The sequence below is a fragment of the Rhinolophus ferrumequinum genome, chromosome 6 (genome assembly GCF_004115265.2).
Source record: "Rhinolophus ferrumequinum isolate MPI-CBG mRhiFer1 chromosome 6, mRhiFer1_v1.p, whole genome shotgun sequence".
In the NCBI taxonomy this organism is placed as follows: domain Eukaryota; kingdom Metazoa; phylum Chordata; class Mammalia; order Chiroptera; family Rhinolophidae; genus Rhinolophus; species Rhinolophus ferrumequinum.
In genome coordinates, this window is record NC_046289.1 from 23,527,967 (window position 1) to 23,543,910 (window position 15,944).

A 15,944-nucleotide genomic window follows, 5' to 3' on the forward strand; every position below is an offset into this window, starting at 1 on the left:
TTTTTATTCCTTTCCTTTTTAAAAAATTTTCATGGCATTGACTTGACAAAATGGGGTCAGTTGTTTAACAGAATGTCCCGCATTCTGGATTTGTCCTGTTTTCTTGGGACATTGCTTAACTTGTTCTTTTGTCACCCTGTCATTTCTATAAACTGGAAGTTTATAAACTTACAGCTCTATTAGATTGAAGTTAAACATTTTTGGTAAAAACACTTCACAGGTGATGCTGCATGCATTGTTTTTAGAGAGCCATAGTATTGCTCTGTATAGCATGAACTAGGATAGGGAAATACGGTTCAACCCTTGGCTTTCCCATATACCAGTTTTATGTGTTTGGACAAATTACTGTGTTTCTGTGAGCCCTGGTTTCTCACCTAAAAGAAGAAAATACTACTACCACTTTGTATGGTTGTTTTGAGGATTAAATGAAATAATGTCTATGAAAATACTTTGGGAAATAATCTACACACTTGACGTAAACATGGGGGATTGGCAGCTGTAGCCAGCAGAAGGATTGTCTTGCCCAGGGCTGTCTCGGTTTTAAAAGTGAGAGTTCTGAATCCCAGAAAATCCTGCAGTCCTGGGCAAACCGGGACAGTTTGTCATCCTACTGCAGGAGATGTAAAGGTGTAGACTTCACCTCAGGTAGTATTATGAGCTTCTCACAAACCTGTGGCTACAAATCCTTAGAGGCTAATATTGAAAATCTAGTCCTGAGCTGCAGTGAGTAGGCAGCAGCACTGTTAATGTGGAACTGTGTTTTATCTGGACAGGTGGGGATGCATTCCAAAGGAACTCAAACAGCAAAGGAAGAGATGGAATTGGATCCAAAGCCTGACTTAGATTCAGAGTCCTGGTGCCTCCTAGGAACAGATTCCTGTCGACCCAGCCTCTAGTCTCCTGAGCCTGTATAGCCCCCAGGAAACTGGGATCCAAAGAACTTCACAGCACACTTACTGAATGCAGAGAGCGCTTTCCTGGCTTTGTTCACTTGCAGACAAGGAGCGCGAGGTGGAGGCTCTGAAGCACTTTCCGTGTACACTTGGAGAGTGGCACTGCCTGTTAGGATCTAGGAGTGGTTTTGTTTTGGAGAATGGAAGGGCCCCACGGCCCTGGCTTTGTCCTCAGTGACTGCCATAGCAGCAGCAGCAGCTCTGTACCTCATCTGGTGGCCCCACCTTTGAAGAGGAGACACAATGCTCACCTTAATTGTGCTGGTAGCAGCTTATATCCCATTTATCATTTTCACCATTAATTGGAAGCTGCCTTGGGAGTTCAAAACCAGCCATTGCACCTCTGGGTGGAGGAGGGAAAAGTGTAAAGCTGGAGTGGGCTGCACCCAGATGTGGCCTGTCCAGGGTCACCTGGAGAGTGGTGAAGTGTACTGAGCCCTCTCCGGAGCCCTGAGTCCAGGAAAATACATCTGGTGGAGTCAGTCGAGGGCTTATTTTCAGAAAGTTGTTACTTCGTGCAGCTAAATGCATTAGGAAGAAAGGTGGGCTTAGATTGCTTTTCCTCTGAGGATTAATTTGTTCAGTGAGGAGTAGAGAAGGAAGGGCAGGTCCTTCCTCATCACACAGCTGGAGTTTCAGGCTGTGGCGAGGCAGGGTGGGCTCTCCTAGCTTTGGAAGATCCCGACTGCCAAGAGATGAGGTGTCTCGTAGAGGTTCGTCTCAGTGGGGCAGTGGGAATGGCCTGAAGAGAAAACCGTGAGGGAGAAGAAGTCCTCCTGTAGCTGCCTGTCCGTGGTGTCGGTGAGGGGCCTAGAGTGACCGAGTCTTCTGCCCGTGAGAAGGCTTCTTGTGCCTCTGCCGTCATGGCGCTTAGGGTTCTAATCCTGGCATCAGCAGCCCCACCACTCCCTTTGTGTATGTCTAGGTAGTATTTTTTCCCTTTTTGGTGTTTTATGGAGCCGTATCAGTGAATCTGGATCATCTTTCCTACTTGAGTGGCCCTAAGCCAGCGCCAAAACCTGGGAGTCCCCAAAGCCTAACAGAACAGGTAGAACCTGCCAAGTGAAAAGAATTTGGCCGAGAGCTCCTTCTGATCCTGTAGTCATCGTGTCCTGGTAGACAGGGGTGAGCTCGCTTTCCCAAAGAAAGTGGCCTAGAAGCGTCTGATGATTTTGCCAGAGGATGCGAGCTTTGTGTTTCCACCTAGACTCACGAGAGGTTCCTGTAGTATTCTGGGTCACAGGAGCTGCCTTGATGAGCCTCACATCCCACCTCCCTAGAAACAGCTACATTAATTTTTGTTTGATTTTCCCTAAATCAAAACAACAAAAAAAAAACAACAAAAAAAGAATGATGTCTGTTGAATATTCTGGAAGGACCTGTGCAATGGAAATTTTGCTGTTTCCCTGAAACTGGTGATGTAAAGGCTGGTGCTCTGGGAAAACCCCGTGTCTGGGACAGGCAGCTCTGTTCTATGGGATCTTCTTCGGTTTGATGTTCCCATTGTTTTCTCAGTTCTGGGAAGGACAATAGTGCTAATGTCATCACTGAAGCCTTTTTCTTAAAATACGGGAAGGGGCCAACCCTGGACTAAGCTCCAAGTTCTAGGGACTTGGGAGTTTGCTATAAACCCCAGCAATGGGTTTTGGTTCATGGTGTAAATGCAACTTTGATTTTTTTTTTTTTTTTAAGGACTGACTGGCCTTTCATGCTCCTGTGTCCTCATGCTCACCATCTCAGCAGGCCTGAGAGGCAGGGTCAGTTTGGGTGTTAATCATGAGTGTTGCTTCTGCCACGGAACTGAGGAACATGGGCCGTTAGGGAGACTGGGGGATGGAAGTAAGCATTGAGGGGGGTGAGAGCCCTGCTCTAGTCGGAGGGGAGTTGTCCTCTAGCAGAGGCTTGCTGTGCTCGTTTTCTCTAGCGTGTTCCCTCGGGAAGCCTAGCTTTGCTATTAATCTAGCTAAGAATCTGAGTTCTGTGCCTTAGACATAACGTGCACTTTCCTAAATTGTGCCTGGGACAGCCGGATGCGTTGTTCCCCACCAAACAGCTATGCAAACAGAAACCAGTTCAAAGATGGCAGCCGTGCATTAGATAAAAAGTGAAAGGTGAGGCAGCAGAAATGCCTTTGAATGATTTTCTGTAGCTAATTCTCTAAATTTTGTCTTTTTTTCCCTTCTATGTAGTGCTAGGTATATTTCCAGTAATATTGCTTTTGAGTTATAGTATAACCTGAGTTACTCCTCTGCTCTGACATTGTTGCTGAAGAACTAGCTTATTGTTAGTCAGATGTTTGAAAGGTTGAGGGTGGAGTGGTTTGGCATTTCTGTTTTAAATAAACATTTAAATTCTCAATCAGTGCTATGCCTCAGTAAGTCTGCACATGGACCTTAGTCACTGGGGATAAAACACTCAGATTCTAGGCCTTCATGAATCTTTGATTCAGTGAGCCTTTATATAAACAAATAAGTGGTCTGTAACAGAATGCAAGGGACATTTGCACAGAAATAATCTTTGCGTCTTTCCAATTTCTTTTTCTTGCTAACAGGATCATTGCTGCTGCTGCAGCTTTTTTCCCTCAAAACTTCTAAAATATAGTGCTTAAAATGAGAGGGGGAAAAAAATTAAAATTAGGAGAGGAAGAATCACTTCTTGTACTTAGCTCCCCAGTCACAGTGGTCTTTTTCAAGTGATAATACCAGTTTATGTTTATAAAACTTTTCCCTCAAAGAGGTTGAACTGTATTTAGTCCCCCTGGCGTACATAGCACAGCCAAGTCACAGTTTCTCCTGGCTGAGCATTTCACTCAAGTTTAAAGCAAAGGCAGCCTTAAACTCACATTTCATTTGGTTTGCCAGATATTTGGAAACATTCATGATCAAGAGAACAAATCTGGAGCAAAGATGTATTGTAAATAAATTCTTCCAATTGAGTATTCCTGAGCCTCCAAAGAAGTATTATTCATGATAGTGTCCGAGCAGAGTGGGTTGTAATCAGGACTACAAAACATGTTCCTTCCTGCTACAAAGCCAAAAATCATTTATTGCTTCAGTGATTAACTATGGAAATAAACATACTGATCACTAAACTTCACAGAATCGTAACTTTAGGGAGAAAAACAATATCACTCTCTGCTACCTCCTGTGTAGTTGTGAAGAGTGATAAATCGATGACAAAAAAAATGTTGGCCAAAACGTACTGTGCTGCGTGAAATACACCCGCTGTTAAGGAGCACTGTGTCAGCTACACTTCTAAATTAAGTGAGTTTCACCATGAGATTTTCCCCACTGCTTAACCTTCTGGACTTTAAAATTTATAACATTTACTTGCACCAAAGGTTCTTGGATAAAGTAGTATATAATTCATGGACACTAACAAGCAGCATTTATTTATCCACCATCACCCTCTGCTATCCAGGAAGAAACTTAGAAAAAGGTTTCCAACCTCTTTCCAAAGATAAGATCAAGCTAAATTTAGAAGACTAACAGATATTCCTGATACAATCAAGACCTAAGCATGTTGAGATCAAAGGGAACGCTAAGACACTATTTTATTTCTCTAGCAGCATAAGAATGAATGACTGCTTCCTGTGTCTGTAGAAAGCACTCCCCCCTGCCTCGCACCCCCCCACACACATTTGTTTTCCCTGGGGGGCCCTGATCTGTGACCTTAATAACATCATCCGGGGATCCCAAACCCAAGTGCCCATGGGGACCAGGCAGATGAGGCACATAAGTGAAGCCGGCCAGGTGGGGCTGCAGTGCTCTGAATGCTCCCCCAGTCTGACGGAGCAAGAGCAACTGCTTCTGAACCCCACTCAGTGCTACGCAGGGTTGCTGGCTTGGTGTTTCCAGAACTTCCAGGTTTTTAAGAGATGCTCCATATCCCAATTTTAAAATGCCAGACTGTATTTTGGGTGCTGTGCCAGCCAAATAAAACACCTGTGGGGCAAAGCAGTCCACGCTACCACTTTGTGATCTTGGCCACAGGTCATTCTTGCCATCTATTGTTTTTACCATCGAGTGTGAAACAAAGTGTATACCTCATTAAACTCGCCTGGGGAGTGTATATATTGGGTTAAATATCCACTGTGTCTGTGTGAGCTTTCTTTGATTGGCCAAGCAAAATCCCTGTTATGTGAGAACTCTTTTTTTCTTTGCAATAATTAAGAAGACCATAAAGCAATTCAATATGTGCTGTTTTTTTTAAAAACGTGTTTTTTTCAGCCTAGTGTCCTGCAGCTTCACAGCTAAAGCCTTAAATTCACATTTCAAATTGGTCTGGTCTGTTAGCTGAGCCACTTAGCAGAAGCTACAGAAGAAATGGAAGAAGAGTGGCCATCTTTTGTTTAGTAAAACATGGTTTTGTTTCTGCCCAGTCCCCTTTGCCCAGACCAGGTTGGGTGATTTTTTCCAGTATTTTAAACTAACAATTTGAGTAATGCTCTGAGGACAATAACCCTACTAGTATTTCAGATCTGTTATGCTGGCTTCATCCTATGAGAACTGATGTTATCCCCTTCAGATGCTGCCTTAACACTGATTCCATTTGACAAATCTAGGACTCACTCATTTTATTATTTAATTTTAAATCTCCAAAACCCACCTAATTGAGGGCCTAAATATAAAGGTTACTTGCACTAGGCATGATTCTGCATAGAGAAGATTCAAAAGATCTGGTATCTTTTCCTTCAAAGTTTACTTTCTAAAATAGAAGTTTACTGTGGTATAATCAGCCAGGGACATGTGACACAGCAATGTCCCAGCTTGCTTTGATGGTACATTTTGCTGCCTCATTTAAAAAGCCATCCAACCAACCTACCGACCTAATTTGAAAGCAGATTGCTAGCAATAGGTGAAACTGAAGTTTCTTCCCTTTCTTTGACAGTAGAAAAGAAACTACAGAGAGATACATAGTGTCATTTCTCCCATCCCTACCCTGTGAAGTAGGTAAGATGAGGGTTCCCTTTGTTACACAGTACACCACAGGGAGGGTCTAGGATATATTGGCACCCTAACCTTACGGACTTGTGTTGGCTTTTGGCCAGGACCATGCACCAGGGAGGTCAAGGATAGGCTTCCATTTGCCTTACAACAAAATCGTATTATCTTTTATAAAGGATACCCATCTGAGGGACGGTGATCCTGACACAAACATCCTAATGAGTCAACTTCTTGCAGGAGCAAGAAGAGTTAAGAGGAATCAGACAAACATGCAGAGCCAGTGGCAAGAGGGCAGAGCAAAGACAGGTACTTAACTAGCACTAACCACAAGTGAGCTTGTGAGAAGAGAGTTTTAATGTGGCCTGCTTGCTACTCCTCAGTCTTCACCCATCACTTAGGCAATAACATACGGCACACCAGCCCGAGGTGGTCATTTGGTGGGAAGCCCAGGCTTCCTTTTTGCCCCCTGCTGCTTAGCAGTGGGTCTCTCCTCACTGATTTCAGCTCTGCAGACAGATCTGGGTGATGTGGCAAGTTTTCGTTGTTTCTGCGTTAACATCAAATTCTCCCATTTCCTGCTGAAGAGAAGCAGAGCTTTCTGAACTACTGAGGTTTCCGCTGTTTGCTCAACGGCAATGCTTCCTTGGGGGTGGAGGGCGGTTCTTGATGGTCTTACACTTGGGAATGTGCCTCTCAGCCACCTTAGGAGCAAAGTGGCGGCTACAGTGAGGACACTGAATATAGTCTGGATTTTCTGCAGGCAGGATGGGAGGCAAGTCTGAGTGGTTGCCACCTTTGGCAATTACCTGCTGGACCTCTCGAGCCTGACGGAGGGTACGTATGAAAGATTCATGCTTCTGTCTCCAGTTGCTCTTCCGAGGAGGTTCAGCCTTTAAGTAGAAGGAAGACTGATCATTCAAGTTGGCATTTATCTCTGAGTCTCCATCATCTGAGTCTCCATTAGAATAACAGTAAGGAAATAAAAAGGGTGTTAATCCACAAGGTCAAAGAGAGCAGGCATGGAGCAACAGTAATAACTAACTTGCCAGAGTGGAGGTAACTTAAACTAGGGGCCTGCAAAGGGAGAAGCAAGCCATTTTCCCCAGCAGAAACTTTGAGAGGCTCGGTGGAAGTACGAGGTAGTGGAAAGGGGGGAACACAGGGCTGAAAAGTCAGTTGGACCCCAGGGCTTCCTACCCCAACTTGCACATCCAAGTATCCAATACTTCCAGCTCCCTCACTGGAGAACAGGAGTTTATTCTCTGGAGAAATTGAACCAGACCAGTTTCAGACGCAGGAAATCCAGGCACAGTGAAGAAAAGGGTTAGCCTTCGTGATGAATTGTGGGGCTGTCCCTCCTTACCCCTCTCTTCTCCTAGAGTACCAAGCACATTGGCACCCTGTTAGGAGACTGAAGCGTTCTCTGGATGCATCAAGCAGGCGAGAGAAAAGCCATCAGACACTGGTTCTGGGGGACCCCTATTGAAAGGCTCACTCTTTGATAACCCTAATAAGAAGACCCTTAGTCAACAAGCCTCACTTAAGCTTAAATATGAATGGACAGCCAAGTATCACCAGATATTTGTGTAAAGCTCTAAGGAGAGAGACCAAAACACATGTGTGCGTGCACACACACACACACACACACACACACACTCAGGAAGCAGCAACAAGGCAGGTAGCAGAAGATTTTTTTAGTGAAAAACCATAACATCAACAAAGGAGTATTAGAAGAGACTGTGTCCATAAAACAAGAAGAATATATATATTATGAGAAAGAAACAGCCAAAGAACCAAAAAGAACTATTATAAATTTAAACTTTGATAGCTAAAAATAAAAATAGAAATGTGAAGTAATAGCAAGAAAATAACTCAGAATAGGAAAAAAGGTCAAGATGGAAAGTGGAAAAGCAAATATTAAAAAATTAGTCAATCCAGGAAGTCCAACACCGACCAACATGCATTCCAAAAAAACATAGAAGGCAAGAGGAGGAAATTATTTAATAATACTATAAACATTCCTAGAGTTAAAGGTAACTTACTCTTGATATTGAAACAGCCTACCAAGTGTCCAACATAATCATTGTAAAATTTCAGGATTTCAGAATAACGAGAGAATCTGGTAAGATTTTAGAAAAAAAAATGGTTTGATACAATGGAGCAGGAATCAAAATAGCATCAGATTTCTCAACAATAACATTGAATGTAAAAGCTAACAGGAAAAGGCCTCAAAAGTGCTGACAGAAAATCATTTTCCACCAAGAATTCTGTACCTGGCCAAATCATCAATTGAAAACGGCAACTGGACTTGGAGCTGAGCTGCGCCCTCCACAACTAGATTGAAGGACAACTACTTGGAGCTGATGGGCCCTGGAGAAACACACTGTTCCCTAATATTCCCCCAATTAAAAAAAAAAAAAGAACAAGAGATAACAAGTGTGGCTGAGGATGTGGGTAAAACAGAAGCCTTGTGCACTGTTGGTGGGAATATAAAGCCACTATGGAATACAATATGGATGGAATACAACATGGAGGTTCCTCAAAGTAGTAAAGATAGATCTTTAAAAAAACAAAAAACGTGAATCAGTTATTAACTCCCAGGTACAAGATGCATGTGGTCAGGGACAGAATTTGTTCACTCATCAGTGCACAAAATTTGTGGTTATTATAATGTAAAAGCTGACCACTGGTTTAACTCAAAAGTGTGATTGCACTACAATGGAAGGATGATAATAAGGGAAGGAGAAAAGTAGGAGAGGGGATATGAAGAAGAGCTTAATCTGCAATGTCTATAAAAGGAACTCAACAGGTAATGTACAAAATTGGTAAGAAAATAAGAATACTATTTAGAAATACGGAAATGCATACCAGAAGAGTCATCTATTAAAACTAAAGACTGCCTCTGGGGGCTAGATTAGGACCTGGAGACGGATGAGGTAGGGTACTGCTGCTCTGTGTCACTTAGTACTACAAGATCTTAAAAATGTATTCAAATATTATTTAGATTAAAATAAATTTTAAAAAGAAGAAAAAAGAAAGAAGGTAAGTAGCTGTTTGGTGATCTGATACCATTAATGATGACTAACAGAAAGAGATGTCATCGAAGGAAAAGGAAGGCTCCATCAGGAGAGTCTTAGGAAACAGACAAGAAGGCAAAAGAATCAGTGTTAGAGATGGTATCCAGGAACCTTTAAAAGAACGGAATGAGGAGAAAGTTCCTCAACTATATGATACTTATACTTAAATTATTCATCATATTGAAATTTTATTCAATTAACACAATCACAAAGGGGTCCCTGTGTTCAAACGCTTAAGGTCCAGTAGAGAGACAAGAGGTACTATACTGAAAGTTACGTGAATATTACAGGACATAAGAAAATTTACCTGTTCTGAATTCACTAGAGGAATGAGAGGGAGACACAAACCACTTAGCTTCTAAAAGCACAGAGCTTTGGAATAAGACTTGGGACATTCCAAGTCGGGGAATGCATCTCAATCCAGATCTTTTCCACCTTGGTGTCCTCGATGTAATATAGGCCCACAAAGCAAATTAGTTTCCACAAAGCAAAGGTGCCTGATCTCAAGAAATCCAGTTCTTTTGCTTCTCTGCTACTGTGTTTAGGAATTTAAGAAACACAGATTCTTTTAGGTTCTGGCCAGAAATAAACCGCTGTAGTGGGACAGAAAATACCCAGTGGATTACGGGGTTGACCAGAAAGAAAACAGGAAAGAACAGGAACTGGTGATCATATCATTATCGGTAAGAGCAAAATGTTGACTTCTCGTTGGAAACTGGATTTCAGGGAGATTCTCTCTAAACATGGAAAGGACTTTCTTGTGGTGATCTCCCAAACTGGACTGAAAGAAAGAATTTTAACTGCAAACGACTTCTAGCAGCCATCACATAAACGTGAGTTTTTAAAGGCCACAGCAAATGTGCACATAAACTAAAAAGAGTTAATGTACAAGAGGTGCTAGCTAGCACAGCAGAGGGAAGGTTAGAAAGACATGAAAAGAGAATGATGCTAGAATTTTAGAGCTGGATGGGGCTTTGAGATCGTGTGGTCTAGGCTTTCCCAAACTTGGATCACTTGCATACCACTTTCATGTTATCTGCCTTACTATTAATTACTTCATATTTTTCTTTAAATTCATGATTCCTAGAAATCAAGGGCTTAACATGTTGTTATATTTTTCTAATATACACTAAAACTACTAAAATAAAAAGTGTTTGTCACTTTGAGAAACACTCATTTACAAACCAAGAGGCATAACCTTGATAGGATGGTGGACGTATTCATTAGACAATCTTCTCCAGATCTGATGGTCCAAGTGTGCCGATGAAGTTCCCCTAAGCTTATCATGAAAGTATTTCGAAGTCCTTACTTTTCACAAGCTAGTTTTTCTGCAGCTAGGAATGTTAATCAAAAATAAAATCCTTTACCTTTAAGGTGTTTACACTCCAAATTGGGGGAAGAATTCCAAACTTAATTGTGTTTCATGTATTTATTTAGAAGGTATATCAAAATTGAGCTAACTTTGGAAAAGTAGATATGGTTATAGGAGTGGTAATAAATCCTAATCTTGGGAGGTGGCAGAGAACAAAGAGCACGGAATTCACTCAAGATGGTGAAGTGCTGAATAGCTTTTTTTTTTTTAATATATTTTTCATGTCTTTAAATTTTCTATAGTAAATGTGTATTACTTTTAGAATCAAATGGATATATATTTTTTAAGTCTAGATTTTGGAGTCATTCTGACTCAGATTTAGATGCTGACTCTGTTATTTAAAGCTGTTTGTGATCTCAACCAAGTTAACCTCTCTGAGACTAGATTTTTTTAATTGATAAGAGATAATGAAATCCTCACTTGGTTATGGCGAGGGTCACATGAAAAGCTCCGGTCACAGTGACTGGCACACAGTAGTAATCAATAAATGTTAATTCCCACTTTCTCCCTACATGACACATTTTTTCTTTACAAAAATCTGATGATATACAGAGGGTGCCCAAAAAATGTATACACATTTTTTTAGAAAGGAGAAAACTGTATTAAAATCATAATACTCAATAGATACCGATAACAAAAGATGAATACAAGTCGTGTATATACATCTTTTTTGGTACCCCTGGTATATAACAGGTCCTTACAATGATCCCCACTCAAAGTCAAATCCATAAGGCCCTGTTACCTTGACTGAGGCTGGTCCCTTCCAGTTCAAGTACTGCTCTAGTTCTGTGCCCTTGGCCCGGGCCCTAGAGGAGTCAAACACTTTCCTCTTGGAACCATGTATCCTGCTGCAGACGTTGGAGTGTCTCTCCAGCCTGAGCAAGAGAAACTTGCGTCCACAGTGGCTGCACTTGCCAAGTTCTGGCTCTTGAGTGGAACAGCTGGAACCTGAAGAGTCTGGTGCCTTAGACAAGCTAGAATGGCGTGTGGATCCTGGCAAAGCACTGCCCGGCGCTTCTGAGGGCTGAGAAAAGTTCTGCTTCAACGGCCCCGAGACGTAGGCTCGGATTTTGTTATTGCTTGCCATTAGTCTTTCCCTTCTGAGCTTCTGTATTCCATAATCAGAAAAATGGAATGGACTAGAATTTTCTTGAGACCGTCCCCAAGTTTCATCCTCTTGCCTGTCTCGACCGAAGACCTCCTTAGACCTGTTTTCTGGGGAGAAGATAGGTTTGTACACAGTGTTGCTATTACCTTTACTTCTCCTCCTGGGAAATGTCATTCTCTGTGGCTCTCTTTTTGCCTTTTCCTCAGCCTGTTCCTTTTCTTTATGGATCCTTCTGAGTTCCTCCTCTGTCTTCTTCAGCTTTTCCCTTAGGAGGCTCTCTTTTCTTCGGATTTCCTCCTCTAAACTTTCTCCAGCAGCTTCTAGTCTTTGGATCTGTGTCCATTCAGTCCCATGGCGGTTTGGCATGGCCCTCTTCTCCTGCGTGGCAGCAACAGTACCAACCACAGATGAACTCACCCAGTTCCTTGAACCCAAGCTGCTGTATGAAAACTCTCTTGGCTCAGGGGGTCTGGGAGAGACATTCTGGTCCCCATCAGTGCCAGTCTCACGTGTACTACAAGACTTCCGATGGAATACGGGTTTCAGTGGGTATGCCCGGTCCACTCCAATTCGTTTCTTTGTAAAGGGGATGAATTCCTGGTTATGTGCTTTGGGGTACTGGGATTGAGAGCTTGATGAGTGAAACAAACCCTTTGCTTGGCCCCAGAGATTGTTTCTGGGATCCTGCTGGCTGATTCCAGCACAGTGGGGATGGTAGTAGCTCTGGGCTTTGGTGCAGGCGTTCCATTTGGAGTGAGTGTACAGATTATCCAGCGCCAGCTCATTGTTGCTCAAAAGCTTCTGCTGGGAATTGTTCCTCAGGTGCCCCATCGAGGAGCGCTGGGAAGAGCCATCTTTTTCATAGTGGTCTTGCTTAGCGGAATGGTTCCCTGGGGCATCTGCCTTATTATATGGGAGCATAACGCCCACAGGCAGAGGTGGAGCCAACTGGAGACCAGCCATTCAGGGCCTGGACTGAAGCCTAGGAGAGATTAAACCAGATATATGTGAGAAGTTTGTCTGAGGTTCACCCTGGTTGCTTAACTCAACTGTTTCTATCATACATTTGTCCTACCCACATTTTCCTTTAAACTTTCTAGGGACAGTGGTACTGGGTCTGCCAGAGCTCTCATTCAATAAGCATTTGGTGAGTGCTGATTATGTCCTGGGAGTGCATGTTAGGTCCTGAGGATAGAAAAATGAATGTGATATAGGTGTTCCTGCCACCTAGCTTTCCTTTATACCAGTACCAGCCTCTGCCATACAGTGCTGCGCCTGCCACACAGAGTATAGGCCATACTCGGTGGAAAGAGCTATTGGATTTGAAGTCAGGTTGTAGGCCTGTGACACAAGACGAGCAACTTCCCCTTCTGGCTCCAGTTTCTTCAGTACTCCTGCGTGGTACTGTTGCTGCCACGCAGGAGAAGAGGGCCATGCCAAACCGCCATGGGACTGAATGGACACAGATCCAAAGACTAGAAGCTGCTGGAGAAAGTTTAGAGGAGGAAATCCGAAGAAAAGAAACTGAGTGGTTCCCTCAGAGTTACATGACTGGAATTTAGGGACCTCAGGATTCCAAGTCCAGCCCCATCCTTTTACAGGTGAGAAAACTGCGGCCTAGAGGTAAGTGCCAGGGCTTCCCTCCTGCTGGAACCATGCTTGACTCCAAGGAGCACAGACGCTGCCCAGGGCCTGCAGCAGGGGCCTGGCTATCAAACCCTCACCCAACGAGTCCCCGCGGCTCAGAAGGCCAGGGGTTTGTAACTGAGAAGCGGGGGCCCCCTGACTTGGCCGCCGTGGGTTTTAGATCCGGAACGCGGAAGTCACGTTCCGTTCTGGAGGATCAGGCGGGGCGCCCCACTGGGGACTCTGCTTTGGGGACAAGCCCTCGCTTTTCTGTCTATCGGGCCTTTGGGAGGTCGAGGTGCTGACCCCACGTCTCCCCGTCCTCTCGCCTACCTGAGGCTCTCCAGGACAACTCCTGCTCAGGGGCAACCCCAAGACTTAGTTTTCCGGACCAGAACCCTACCAACCGACCGCCGCGCAGGCGCTCTCAGCTGGCCCCTGTTATTCCCGTTGCCTAGGAACGGGGTCGCGTGCGCTCCCAGCCCCGCCTCTCGCCTCTGTCGCCGCGGGGAAAGCACGCACAGGCGCAGTCCCGCGAGCGGTAGGGAGCCGCCCCGGAGGGAGGTGAGGTGCGCCGGGGTGTCACTTGACCCGGTGTCCGGCCAACTCTACAGCTTCGTCCAGCCCAGCCCTTGGGGAACAAGGGAGGGGACGGGAGAGGTTTTTCTGGGGCTCCATCAAAGAACTAGTATTTTTCTGAGAGCGATGACCCCAGACCCCGTGGTGTGCCCTTCTCGGGCAAAAGACGGCGCCCCTAGATGTGCCCTGGAGTCGTTCAGCCGCAGGATTCCGATGTCCGCCCCCGTAGCGGTAGTGAGCCTGCTGATAGTCTTGCTTAGCACGCTCGGCTGCTTCGTGCGCGCCCCAGGTATGGCTACACTGTCTCTCCGTGCTTTCCCTCACCAATAGTTTGGAGCTGGCGGTGAAATTATAGCAACTTGGCTAGGTTTTGCTACGCAGTATCTTTCTGGGATAGTTTTGTAGCCAGTGTAATTATTTTGATACGGTGTCTTACTCTCACGTGGTAACTCTGGCCGTCTCTTCATAGAGCCCAAGAATGACTCAACCACATGTAATGATAATAAAGTTAACTACTAGATCGAAAATAAGCAGTATAGCCTGGCTTCAACAGTAAGTGATACTCTGTGACCTGTTAACATCAGAAGAGTTTATTTGCCTTCATGCTTCAGTTCATTTGTGTAAGCTGTTTGGAACAGGCAACTGACTTTTTCCTTATAACTACGTAAAAGATTCATGCACATGGACGATAATATAGACAGTAGTAGTCACTGTTAATACTTCAACATATCATTACAGCTTTTACATATTACAAAGTAATTCCTTGTTGGGCCCTCCAGGGCTTTTCTTTTCCCCCCTTGTTTTCTTTCCTGGTTGACTCCCTATTTGCCTTCTTTATAGGACTCCTATATGGAGTTCCAGACATTTCCCACTCTTCTCAAGAGTCCAGTTATCTCAGCAACCCGCCTGCCTGTCAACTTCCACAGCTCCCCTCTAGTCTGGCCGAATTTCCTGGAGTGCTGACTTCCATCTTGACTTCCTTCTTGTTTTTTGAGGAAAAAGAATCTTTCTCTTTCCATGTGTTCTATTGAATGAGTCCCTTTCAGCATCCTCTAGGAATGGACTCCATGACTTTACCCCTCCATCTTGTTAACGTCAAGTTGTATCAATCCATATACTTTGGTTTTAAAATATGCTTAACTTCTCCTGCAAAACGAACCTCATTTCCCGTGACCTGTGGCCCCTTCCCCTAGGACCCCATTTATTTCTCCTCTGCTCCTCAAGACTTCTTAGTAGAAATTTTACATTTGCTGGCGCCCCTTCCTCGTCTCCTCTTCATTGTTCAGTCCATTGTGGTGTGGCTTCTACCCTTTCCACTTTGTTTAACTGCCAGGCTACCAGTGACTTTCCAATGACCAAAGACAAAAGCTGCTACTTCTTCAGCCTATTCATTTAACATTACTGACTTTTTACTTCCTTGGAACTCTGTTCTCACTTGATCCTGTGCCTTCTTGGCTTCTTTTTTTGTGTTCTTGCTCCGTCTTCTACAGGGCTATGTCTTTTCCTCACCTGTCCCCCAAATTTAGGTGTTCTCCAGAGCCCTCTTATTTCTCATATACATGCAGTTCCAGACTGCATATGGTTTCAACCAAATACTGAAATTTCAGGTGTCTTCTATGTTTAAATGGCATCTGGCTTAGCTCTCTCTCCTTGGTTACAGACTCAGATCTCCAACTGTCGATTTCGTTCCTCAGGAACCTCAGACTCAATGTAACAGAAAACAGACTCATGATCACCTCCCCACTCCCCCAATCCACTTCTTCTTCAGTGTTCCCTCTCAAACTAAAAGCATCAGTCACCTTCTACATCTCCCTCTTTGTCACACTCCCCTCTAACTGGTCAGCAGGCTCTGTTGAATTTATTCTGCAGTGTCTCTTATATATGACCCCTCCTTTACATTTCTACGACCCTAAGTGAGTTCTTGCTCACTTCTCATTGGGACGGCATGCATCACTCACCTAACTGCTATTCTTCCCTTCAACATCTGCATCCCAAGCCCATCCTTCATGCTGCTGCCAGAATAATTACCTACATAGTAATATTATTGTCCTACCCAGTGGCTTCTACTTTACCTATAGAATAAAGTTGAAACATGTAATCTGACATGGTATTTCCACCTACCGGATTAGGTCCAACCTACCTTTCCAGCCCTGCCCCCCCCAGAGTCTAGCCCAGTGAATCTCAACCTTGGCTGCGCGTGTTGTGCATGCTGTCCGTGCTTTAGCACTACCTGGAAGGCAATTTCTGGGGGTATCATCTGTATATCAGCATTTTTTTTTTTTA

General features: G+C 44.1%; 3 protein-coding genes across 11 annotated transcripts in view; 2 read left to right on the forward strand and 1 right to left on the reverse strand.

The window, feature by feature from the left end:
• NEK9 (NIMA related kinase 9) overlaps nt 1–3,311 on the forward strand; it is a 33,832-nt gene extending 30,521 nt beyond the window's left edge. Inside the window, exon 22 of one of the 3 annotated variants that reach the window (XR_004423245.1) lies at nt 774–909. Coding sequence is in view for 2 of the 3 variants with exons in the window: in XM_033108788.1 (XP_032964679.1) it covers nt 774–896 (123 nt within the window). In the remaining variant the exon portion in view is untranslated. Of the gene's footprint in view, nt 1–773 lie in introns of all 3 variants that reach the window. The other 2 variants (XM_033108788.1, XM_033108789.1) reach the window with 2 other exon arrangements.
• ZC2HC1C (zinc finger C2HC-type containing 1C) lies at nt 3,131–13,529 on the reverse strand. The gene is made up of 3 exons (XM_033108790.1): nt 13,416–13,529; nt 11,091–12,438; nt 3,131–6,789 (listed from the first exon to the last, which is right to left on the reverse strand). The coding sequence occupies exons 2-3, from the start codon at nt 12,417–12,419 to the stop codon at nt 6,526–6,528; spliced, it is 1,593 nt and encodes a 530-aa protein (XP_032964681.1). The 5' UTR covers nt 12,420–12,438; nt 13,416–13,529; the 3' UTR covers nt 3,131–6,525.
• Nucleotides 13,530–13,666: 137 nt separating this feature from the next.
• Nucleotides 13,667–15,944, forward strand: part of LOC117023263 (acylphosphatase-1) — a 42,224-nt gene continuing 39,946 nt past the window's right edge. For 3 of the 7 annotated variants that reach the window (XM_033107704.1, XM_033107699.1, XM_033107700.1), the window contains exon 1: nt 13,668–13,950. In XM_033107704.1, the coding sequence (XP_032963595.1) occupies nt 13,788–13,950 (163 nt within the window). In that variant the 5' untranslated portion in view covers nt 13,668–13,787. Of the gene's footprint in view, nt 13,951–15,944 lie in introns of all 7 variants that reach the window. The other 4 variants (XR_004423172.1, XM_033107705.1, XM_033107709.1 and 1 more) reach the window with 3 other exon arrangements.